Here is an 11,855-nt window from a genome sequence, read left to right as displayed (position 1 = left end):
AGTAAATATTGAAGCTAATTTATTCAAAATTGATGCTTGCAACAATTCTTTACCAAGAAATACGTTTATGGTAAAATTTTGGAAAATGGGCGTGGCACCGCCCACTTATGATCACATATAAGTATATCGGTAACCGTTCTACCAATTTGTACCAAACTCGGTGTGGTTATTGTACTTGCCAAATATAAGCAAAACGTTGAAAATTATTGAAATCGGACTAAAATAACGGCCGCTTCTCATATAACGGTAAATTTCAGAAATGCTTGAAACTTCAATATTTCGAAATTGAAGGACGCTAATTTACTCAAAATTGATACACCCCGGCTTACCATCTAGCGGAAGGTTTCGGAAAGGTGAAAAAACATATATTTAATACTTGCGCCGGGTATTTAATGTTCGGCTCCGCCCGAACTTAGACTTTCTTACTTGTTTTAATTTTGTTTGGTAAATTTTTGAAGGACAGCTAAAGTAGATATTTCGTGCGAGTAGTGTGCGCAATTTTTTTTTGCTGTAAGCGAAAAAATAACGTTTCCATATGCAATAATAATTTGTATATCTGTTAAAAAATCAACTTAAAAATGCAAAACATTTTTATCCACTTCGCCTTAAAAATTCACTACAGCCAGCTCGTCGTATTGTGCTACAAATTGTTGCACGTCTCACCTGCATGGTCAGGCGCAATTTGCATGAAAACATCGTTTGCCATAAAAGCGTCCGCACACGTTTACCCTACCCTACCCTACGCCCATCAAGCCAACAAATGCCAGTAATTACTAATCGTCCAGCCAGACGTCCAAAAGCTTTCGCTGCTCAAACCATTTTCTTCACTGCCACATAAGCATGGCCAGACCAGACACTCAGTCATTCACTCAACGCGGTCGCTGCACTAGCTCTTTCTTGTCTTGTCACTGCGTGCAACTTCCAAAGGGACTACAAGAATGCGCCGCAAACATTCTTTAGCGCGTACGTTAACGCTTTTTTGTAGTAGGTAACTGACAGCAAGTGGCAAGAGCGTGTATGTTGTGTTGTTGTTGTTGTTCTTTCGACCGTTTTGCGGCTGCACTGCTGGTGTGACAGATAACATGCGCGTACAAATCAATTTCGTGCGCTGAGCTGCTTGCAACTTCAGTGCCATAAAGCTTGTTGTTGTTGTTGTTGTTGCTATTGTTGCAATGCCATCATAAGCACTCACATAAGCATAACAATAATCGTAATAATAATTAAACAACAACAACAATTGCACTCATACAGAAATGCTGATGATAACAATACCAGTTGGCGGACCAAACCAGCCAAGTCACAAATAATTATTGCAATTCCGGCAGGCATTTTATGTGAAATATTTTCATTCTATACTACATACATACATACATATGTACATATGCATGGTTGCATGGTTGTCTTTGGTTGCGCACGCGCTTGCACATAAATTCACAATTGATATGTTTATGGTGTGATCTGCGGCGCGTTCAGCGGATGGCGGAGGTGGTCGTCCGGCCGGCCGGTCGGTCGTCTGATGCGCTGATAATTACTACAGCAGTGGCTGCAACAATAACACTTACAATAACAATAACAATAGCAATAATCATAAACATAATAATTTTTTGATTAATCTGTCAGTGTTGAGGTTGACAGTTGAATTCAAGCTGCAAGTGTTTGATGAGCGTTGTTGCTACGTATCAACATAGTACATATGCATATGTATGCATGTATGTACATATGTGGCATGCCACATCGAGACTGTAATTGCAAGTGCGAGTATTATTGCCAACGCATTGTCTGGATGGCAATTAATTGCGCGAAAAATACTGCCTGCAACGAGTGAATATTTTATGATGATTGAATGGGCGAATGAATGATGCAAATGTTGATGGGCAATTAAGAAAATTTAAATGCTCCTAAGATAAAGTGTTCAATTTTTTTTTTCAGTACGAAATTGTTCTTATTCAAATACTTGTTGAAAGTTTTTAGTAGCATTAAATGTCAGTTAAACATATATTTACATACAAATATATTTTCAGATTCAAATTGCATTCTTCTTTCATAGTTTATAAGAAATATTTAAGAGTAGATATATACTTAAAAACATATTTATTTGCATAAGCGTGATTTAGAAAGGCTATATGATAATTAAAAATAATTGTAAATGGTATGCCATGAGTAAATGGCCTGCTATAATCACAAATTCTAATTTCCTAAAAAAATAAATAAATTGACTTGGAATAATAAAAATTACGTTGACATTTGTAAGTATAGTATACCATAAACTCTCATCATCATCAACAGCATAATAATAATTACATATATGCATCAGAGAACTGCATTAGCCGATTTAAATGCGATTTCAAGCTACATACTTTTAAACAAACAAGTCCAGCGACAGTGTATGGGAGAACTACACAAAGCGGATCATTTACATTTCCAAGCCACTGCGCATAAAAAATATAAGTTCAAGTACGATTTACAACAAGAATAGCAAACTAACAGATTAATCACAACTAAGTCGTCCATGATCCGTTGATTGGCCGATGTGGCAAGTGTAAAAACTCTAATTACACTCGTAGCCCCGCAAACTTTACCACAGTTTTTGTTTTTAATTTGGTAGATCCTATAAATTAATAAAAAAAAAATTATTTTTGTTAATATAGTTCAACTATATAAATAAGAGTTTCAAACTTTGTACAAAACTTAGAAAGATTCATCAACATTTTTAGGAAAATTTTGGGTATGCAATTAATCGCTTAGGCGGTTAGAGCGCCAATAAAGAAAGAATTAATTAGATATATGTATACTCATTTTGGTTGATTTTTGAAATTTTGTTTCCATACGATGTTTCATATCTTTCCATATAAAAAGACGTTTCTATGGAAACACACACCGTCTGCAAAAAAAATTTCCAAGAATTTTAAGCCGCTTCAAGCTTCCACATTATTATACTGAAATTAAATGAGCTGGATACCAGAAATTTTCATAAATATATCTTTATTAAAAAGTTTGAAATTCTAATGAAATTTTAATAAAATTTCGTAAATTTACTACGAAGTTTAAAATTTTTATTTTTATATTTTTTTTTATTAATTTACAAAACTCTACCAAATTTTGTAAAAACGAGGTGTCAGGGTTTGCGTGGCCACAGATGTATTTCTAATATGTGTCGTTTTAAACCATTCGTCAGTTAAATTGAAAAGAGACAACAAGAAATCAGACCCAACGAGTTTAAATGGCTTAGAAGTACTAGTTGGAATATAAGATTTATTTCTCTAGAAACCTCATCTAGTCCTACGCAGTGGTAGGCAATTGCACAGGTTATTATTTACACTTTCCTCGGCATCTGATAAGCTACAACTAGAACACGAAATACCCAAGCCGCAGTATTCTGTGAAAGTGGCAGTTCCTTCCTTTCGGGTATAATATTAACTGAAGTGTGGTTTGCTCCGTAGGTGGCCTACATGCTCCTAGGGATCCTGTAGCTCCTTCCACTAGCGGTTAGCCATATTTTGGCAGCGCTTGATATGTATATATATGTATGTAGTTTAGGCACACAAGAACATATTCTGCCGCTGATATATCTGGAGCCGACTCGTTTCTGGCTAGGTCGTTGATCATTTCTTTGTCAAGAATGCAATCTTTGCGCCGGCGCCTAAATTAGTGCAAGGATATGTCTATCTGCTAAAGTGTTAACTTACTTTCCACGCTTTACAAGGCTTTCTCATAACAAAGATTTCCGCCTGAGAAACACTATCCGAATCTGGCAGTCGAATACGTTTCAAGTCGGAGATCACTCGAAGTTAGCGACTTCCAATTAGTATTTAGCGCTGGAGAAAAGGCAAAAAATTATGCCCCTTTAAGAATTTTTAGAATTACATAGTTCAGTCTTCAGGGAATTTACGTTGAGTCCGCAGCTTTCTTTCTAGTTCTATTCCACTTTCAAGCATACCGCGTATAATAGCAAAATTAATGATACATTACAAAGCAAGCAGAATATCACAAAAAATNAGTCGGAGATCACTCGAAGTTAGCGACTTCCAATTAGTATTTAGCGCTGGAGAAAAGGCAAAAAATTATGCCCCTTTAAGAATTTTTAGAATTACATAGTTCAGTCTTCAGGGAATTTACGTTGAGTCCGCAGCTTTCTTTCTAGTTCTATTCCACTTTCAAGCATACCGCGTATAATAGCAAAATTAATGATACATTACAAAGCAAGCAGAATATCACAAAAAATTACATCATCATATAAAAAATGCTCGAACTCATAAAAAAAGAAAGATAACTTCCCCCACCTTTCAGAAGTATAGTCTAAAAGTGAAACAACATTCAGAACACGTAAAAGCGAAAGTAAAATATGTTTAAAAAAAAGTACTTGTTATAGTCAATTATTTTGTTTTAAAATCAAATAAAGCTTTAAGTAGCTTGAAATTTGTGCAAAAGGCTTGTTGCAGTTCTCTGATTCGAATTTATTATCAATAAAGGTGGCAATTTGAAGACCATAAGTCATAGTAGCTGATTTTTGTGAATAGATATACATACATATGTATATTGGTATGGCTTAACATAAATTTTGTTCCCAAGAATGGTATACCATACTTTTGACTTATGTCGTTATGTCGTGCATATACAAAAATGCTGCTACATAAATAATGACGTCATATGTTAGACGATATACCATTGATGACATAACATCACACAACATAACAAAACACAATTGCATAAAGCCATAGCCATTTAAAAAGTTTTTAACAATTGAAATAATTATAAATGCTGTGTAATGTGTATGTAACTACTTACAATCTAACTCATAGAACTGATTCCAACTGTGACAGTTGAAATAAATAGCCGCTACAGATTCCATTTCCTTTTGAAAAATAATTATTAAATTAATAACTCTTATTTACACATTAAAACATGGCTTAGTTGATACAAATCAATATACACAAGTACTACACATGTGCGTTATAACATTTTAATAGCTGGCAGTCGTTTGTTTTTCTTCAGAAATTATCGTAATAGATCGATTTACATTCATAATTGACTGTTAATTAAATTTTATTTGTCATATTCTTTCGCCTTCATAAATCACACCTTATGCAAAAAAATAATTAAACCATTATATTTATTAAGAATTTATAAAAGTTAATTGAATGTAATAGCTTCCCAAGTAGTTGTCCCATAGAGCAAAGAAAACCAAAAAAAAAAACCCCATTTTACCCCAGAAAAATTACCCTAATTAAAGAGATTGTCCAAATTTTTGGACTTGCGAAATTTTTCAAGACAATGCATGCACTTAATCAGCGANAATTGAATGTAATAGCTTCCCAAGTAGTTGTCCCATAGAGCAAAGAAAACAAAAAAAAACCCCATTTTACCCAAGAAAAATTACCCTAATTAAAGAGATTGTACAAATTTTTGGACTTGCGAAATTTTTCAAGACAATGCATGCACTTAATCAGCGCTCTTGAATATTAGGTGTGTAAAATAGAAATTCATGTTCTTATGCCACAAATAATGTCTTAATTCCTTTAAAATATCTACTTATATTGACCAACTAAAAACAGAATACCTTTCTTGAAAAGCCACTCACGCTTAATTATGCATTAGTAAAAATCTAGAATGCACATTAAAAAAAATATTTTTAAATTTATATTTAATAGTTTTATAAAATATGTGAAACTTGTAATGAACTTTGCAATCGTGACTCATGAATTTTGTCTTTTCTCTTTCTTTTCTTTTCTTCTCTCTCTCTCTCCCGCTNAAAATATTTTTAAATTTATATTTAATAGTTTTATAAAATATGTGAAACTTGTAATGAACTTTGCAATCGTGACTCATGAATTTTGTCTTTTCTCTTTCTTTTCTTTTCTTCTCACTCTCTCCCGCTCTCTCTCTCTCTTTCTCTCTCTTCCTTTGTGTTCTCTCTGTTGTTACAATTACAGGTGCATGAATTGTGCGATAATTTCTGTCATCGATATATCTCATGTTTAAAGGGTAAAATGCCAATAGATTTAGTGATTGACGAACGGGACACCACCAAACCACCAGAAATAGGTTCAGCTAATGGTGAAGGAAGAAGTAATGCCGATTCGACATCGCACACCGATGGAGCTAGTACACCAGACGTTGTGAGTACCCCCTTCGCGGGAGCACATGGTCCTATATTGGCGAGCTACAATGCGGTGGTGCACCCATGTTCGTAGTACGATAACGACCTTCTTGCAAAAACGAAGCGGGTGCTCACAATGCCCTGGGATTAAATTAAATTAAATAAAGAATACAAATGATAATAATAACTATTAAAGTAAAGTAATGAAAAAAAAACAAAACTTAAACCAATATCCGTACTAAATTTAAATGAAAACGAATAATGCCAAAAAAAAATTGCAAAACTTCGAAAATGCTTAAGAAAAATTTTTAAGAAAGTCAAATGTTGGGAGGAAAAACATGGCCACAAACAAATTTGTAAACTAATAATTAACCATCCACACCGCAACAACCACAACAACAAACAAATTCAAAAGGCGTTACGCACACGTATAGCAACAAAGAAAAATGGAAATGGGTAGCCAAAACAAAAAAAAAAAAATTGTTGACAAGCTCGGAAGCATGAAAAGCTGAAAATAGAAAACGAACGAACAAAAGCACGCATGCACAAACTAGCCGCCAAGCGCCACTGCAACAGCAACGGCAACAGCAACTGCAACAACAGCAAGCGAGCAACAGAGCCGCAGCAACATTCTTCCACTGGTGGATAAATGTCCCAGCAGCCAAACGCAAATAATAAGCTGTTTCGAATTCTATTTTGAAAAAAGTTTAATGAGAAAATCGCGGCATTGCCAGCGAAATTTTTCTGTCACATAAATCAGCATACAAATAATACAATAACAATAAGAATATGCAGCAGCTATGCTAAGCGAATAAATTAAAACATAAAAAAATATGTGCAAATTTCAGAATTGCCAGTTCCGAATTGAAATTAAAACAGTTGCCGCTGTTGCCGCCGCAGCTGCGCCGCGCCGCGCCGCGCCGAGCCGCACCATCACTGTCACTGCCATTTTTCATTGTCACTATACGTGGGTGCAACATCGCCAGACCAACAACATACATAAATCAACAACACATAAAACGTTAACAAAAAAAGCAACAACAACAATTGCCAAATAGACAAGCAAACAAAAATAGATAATCTCAATTTAAAACTAATAAAAACAAACAAAAGCAAAGGACAGTGAATTTGTTTGTTGACAGCCAGAGCAGCACAACATACAGCGTTGCAACATTGTGGCTAGCAACATGTGTAAGTGATAGCAGCTTCATTTAAGCTTGTTGCAAGCAGCAATGCTACAGCGTGTGTGTGTGTGTGCATGCACTGTGCTGGTAGCGGTGAATACAAAAAAAGCGATTGTGTAAATACCACATAAGAAAATTTTGCAACACAATAAACATAATAATAAATAAAATTGTTTTTGTTCATTGTTTTTTGCGAAAACTATTGTAAAAATGTATTAAAATTAAACAAAAAAAAAACAACCTGCTAATTACATTTGTAAAAAGTTTTCCAACTACAAAAAAAAGCCTAAAAGAAATAAGTGCAAGAGAAAGATGAAGAAGAAATTTTTAACACAAAAGTACCACAACTAAAAAAGAAAATGCAAAATGTTAAACCAATGCCAGGGGTTTTGAGTCAAAAGTTTTGAAATGAAACAAATGCAATGAAAATTGAATGATTGAAGCGCATTGAAGAGCACGGAAATGTGAGAAAAAGTACTTCGTTTTTGCAAGAGGCCCATATAGCTCGCCAATATATATATATAAATATTTATATATATACATATGTATAAAGTAATATATATACATATATATATACTACTCTCTATGAATATATTAATATACGAAATCCTATATATATATATACATATATATACCAATCAACTTATATATTTACATAGCTACGTATAATAAATTTTATTTTAACTTATACTAAAGAGTAAAACAAAATAATTTAAATTTTAAACTACTTACCGCCAACCTACCGCCCTTTTTAGCAACCACAGTAGGAATTTATACAAGTAAAGCTGGTATTCACAGTGTAGTTGAAAGCTTTAATTTTGCGCTTTTTTACATGACCCCAAATGTATGGTGCCGGCCTATGCTGGCATGCCGAAAACGAACGTGTGCTTTTAAGGATTTTTTTTCTTTTAGAAATTATTCACATTTGCGCGCTGTGAATAGCACACCGTCTAATTTTTTGATTTCACCATTTTTTTTATGGTGGCCAATGCTGGCATACCAAAAGTAAAGAACGTAGCGCTTTTAAGAAATTGTTTGCTACTATTCACGCTTGCGCGCTGTGAATACCGCAACCGGCTCATTTTGAATTTTACCAAATTTTTTATATTATTAGTATTTAAAAGAAGCGCGTGCGTTGAAAAAGTAAGTACTTGTTTTGGCGCAGTTAAGCCTTTTAAACTATTACTTTCTTTTAATGATCAAAAGCTTAAAGTTTGACGGTAGTGTTTCTTTACTTGTTACTTTCCTATTGTTTTTTTGTTTTTCCCTAAAAAAAAACTTTAAAATATTCTATCTTCAAACGCCCTGCGCAGGATGCAGCCAACCAACAACAACTGAAACAGCCTTTTACGCCACTGGAGCAGACGTATGCCAGCTATCACATAAAAAATGAAGCGGATTTTTAGTGAGGTTCTAGTGGGCGAAAAATGGAAATAGATTTTTCTTAAACAGCAATTTTTGAACTAACAAAAAATTAGTATTGAGGTAGCAACAGCTGGTTGCAGCAATGGTCAGCTGTTTTCTCTTCGCGAACAGCTGTTTTCCGCGCACTGGTCAGCTGTTCTCACATAACCATCTACATTTTTGGCATTGCGTATGAATTTCTCAAATCGAAAACTCGTAATTTGAGGGATCGTGATTGCCCAAAAATTGCTTTGAGCGCGCATACTGCTATGGTGACAAGCGCTTTTAGCAGCCGCTTTGAATTCGGTACGCTAGTTATTACAGAGCACTCGGGCTATTCCAAGACACAACTAGCTGATTATCCGAAATTCGTTTACGAAATTGCCTCAAACGGTGGGCGGAGCATTATTACTATTTCTATAGAAAACCACTTTTTTTTTGTACTTCAAATACTACTAATACGATTTCTACATACATAAATACTACAAAAACTGCAATACGCAACGGATATACGTAATAATTTGTATTGACTGAGAATATAAGTAACTAATTAACTGAAAGAAAATCCATATACGTAAATTAAAAAAATAAATATATATATATATAAAATAAAGAGAAAGTCTAGTGTATATTGTGAGCCAAGTTCTAGTGTATAGTCAATAGCAGGCGGGCATAATTAGGTTAGCGTTTAGACTAAATGCAAACAGATATACGTAAAAAGTGCACTGAGTGGAAGTTTTTGTTTCATTACTTTTTTTGTTTAAATTTTTTTTCATAGCTTGATAACGATTAGTCGTTTACAACTAGTTGAAGGCAGGAGGAAATATTTTGTAAAATAGCAGCTGTAATTAAAAAAATTAAATTTTAAATCAAATAATCTATAAGGCGTAAAATAATACAAGCATATAAGTATGTCTATTTACAAACTAAATTAATGATAACAGAGGGATAGAAGCGGTCAAAATGTTAGTGTGGATTTAATTTTGAAAAATATTCCTTTGAAAAAAGTAATAAAAAATTTGAATACGTAATTAAAAAGTAAATTTAATTAAAAACAAAACACACAAATACACACAAAGTATACGATTTTTATTAAGGAGTGGTGGAAAAAAACCAAACAGTTATACGATTTCATGCATACCTATAACATGCACGTCCTTAATTAACACCCATACAAACGCACTAACACACACACACACACATACATATTTAGTTAAAAGCTGTTAAATTGGCCTCTTGAGCCGTAATGCATTTTTAAATATTTTTGTTTTTTTTTTTTGCTTTAAACAAAGTTCTTTACACTTGCTACGTTCATCACAATTTTTCGTTAAATATTTTCCCAACTTTCTGCGTGTTTATTTCATTCTGAAACTTGGCAAAATGTCATGCACCATATTTTCCCTCACTACTAACCAATTAAAAAAAAAATTTACTTTCTTTACAACCGACAGTGCTGTTCAAAAAATGCAACCATATATACGTAATTTACTAAACAAAAAACAAAAAAACTAACAAAGATGTTGAAGTGTAAATGTTAGTTTATAGATAAAAACAAAAAGAAGAGAAAAGTTAGTGTGAGTAAAAAGGAAAAACCTAAGTTCAAATGAAAGTATACGAAAAATTTTTATTTTTTATTAAATTTACCTATTACTTACCTTAGAACGTTGAATTTTTAATACGAGTATAAAAGCAGTGAGGAGAGGAAATATACATACATATATACGAAAGCTTACTAACATTAAATATTTAATTCATAAATACAATTTAACACACAAACAAACAAACAAACAAACAAACATACAACAAACGTATACTATCTATTAAATACTATTCCTACATATGCTAAGCGTGTTCCGACGCCGTCGCACAGTATGCTGGAGCCATACCTACTACTTAGTATGTACATATATATGCGTGTACAACGTGATTTCATACAAGTATTTACGTACATACATTTTTAACATAAATAGAAGAACTAATTAAGCGAACTTTGAACTTAACTACCAAAATAAAGGCGTTGTGGTGGAAGAAGAAAGGCAGCGAGCAAGTTAGGTTGACGCCTCGAAACGAATTATGTGAATATTGAAGCTTTTTTTTTGTGTAAAGCTTTTGATTAATTAAGCTTTTTAATTAAATTTTCAGAGCTTTTTAAAATCAGTTTTTGTACGAAACTTACAGGTGAGCTTAGTTTTTATTTGAAAGAAACTTTGGATAGCTTGCGAAAGCTTTCTGAAAAGAGGGCTTTTTTCAAAGCTTTTAAGGCAATTTGCATACAGTATACATTTTTTGTTGCCATCAAACAACGTTAAAAAATCTGCCTGTTGATACGTTTATAATAGAATAAAACACTGAAACCAGATTACTTTAGAATCATTTAAAATTGAAAAGAATATTCTCCAAAATGGGGAAGTACCGAAGCTTTTTTATATTCTATAAGCTTTTTAAAGCTTTCTATAATTTTGTGTATGGACACGCTAAAAATGAAAGCATTATCTAATCATCGTTGGCTTGGGTCAGTTAAAAAATCGGAACTTTTTATCTTTGCGCATTCAAATACGATTTGTAGAAAATTTTGATTCAGATGAGTGACGTTCAAAAAAAGCTTCAAATAGCTTGACGCTTGAGAAATGCTTTGGTTTACATCAGTGATAGATAATGCCTTGCACGCGTTCAGAACTTTTCTTAGCTTTCTGAAAATTTTTGCTAGCAAAAAGTTCGCTGTGAACTATGAATATCCAGAAAGCTTTAAAAAGCTGTACCCGTAGTATTTATTTTAGTCACCGGAACTTGCTATTTTCTTCTAACTCAGGCCTTTCTTTTTTCCTCACAAAGTCTCTAACAAAATATTTGCCTACCTAATAACTTGTTCTTTCGCTTCCAAATACGTACTTAAAATCCTATAGGGTAAACTATAAACTCGGGAACGAGAAAACCGAAAGGACAATGAACTATCTGTATGTACTAACTATAAATTTAGCATACTTTTTCTTATTATAAAGTATTTAAATTTAATATTTTTTGCTTCAATTGTAAAGCTATATGGGCATGAAAAAAACAAGATTTTCTACAATAGAAAAGGTTTAAAACTAATTGAATTACTGGAAAGTCATCTACATACATATGTAAAAGAAATTTCAAAACTTTTGAAATGTAACAAAATTTTTTTAAGT

The 11,855-nt window shown here is 33.2% G+C and overlaps 1 protein-coding gene across 2 annotated transcripts in view; it reads left to right on the top strand.

The window, feature by feature from the left end:
- hth (Meis homeobox homothorax) overlaps positions 1 to 10,395 on the top strand; it is a 122,327-nt gene extending 111,932 nt beyond the window's left edge. Inside the window, exons 6-7 of one of the 2 annotated variants that reach the window (XM_017613420.1) lie at positions 5,931 to 6,116; positions 8,625 to 10,395. In XM_017613420.1, coding sequence (XP_017468909.1) covers positions 5,931 to 6,116; positions 8,625 to 8,687 — 249 coding nt within the window. In that variant the 3' untranslated portion in view covers positions 8,688 to 10,395. Of the gene's footprint in view, positions 1 to 5,930; positions 6,319 to 8,624 lie in introns of those variants that run through there. The other variant, XM_017613419.1, reaches the window with a different exon arrangement.
- The last annotated feature ends 1,460 nt before the right edge of the window (positions 10,396 to 11,855 follow it).

Source organism: Rhagoletis zephyria, unplaced genomic scaffold (assembly GCF_001687245.7).
Source record: "Rhagoletis zephyria isolate East Lansing unplaced genomic scaffold, Rhagoletis_zephyria_1.1 Rzeph_scaffold_00658, whole genome shotgun sequence".
In the NCBI taxonomy this organism is placed as follows: domain Eukaryota; kingdom Metazoa; phylum Arthropoda; class Insecta; order Diptera; family Tephritidae; genus Rhagoletis; species Rhagoletis zephyria.
The sequence above is the reverse complement of the archived record's forward strand: the minus strand, read 5'-3'. Positions and strand labels throughout refer to the sequence as shown.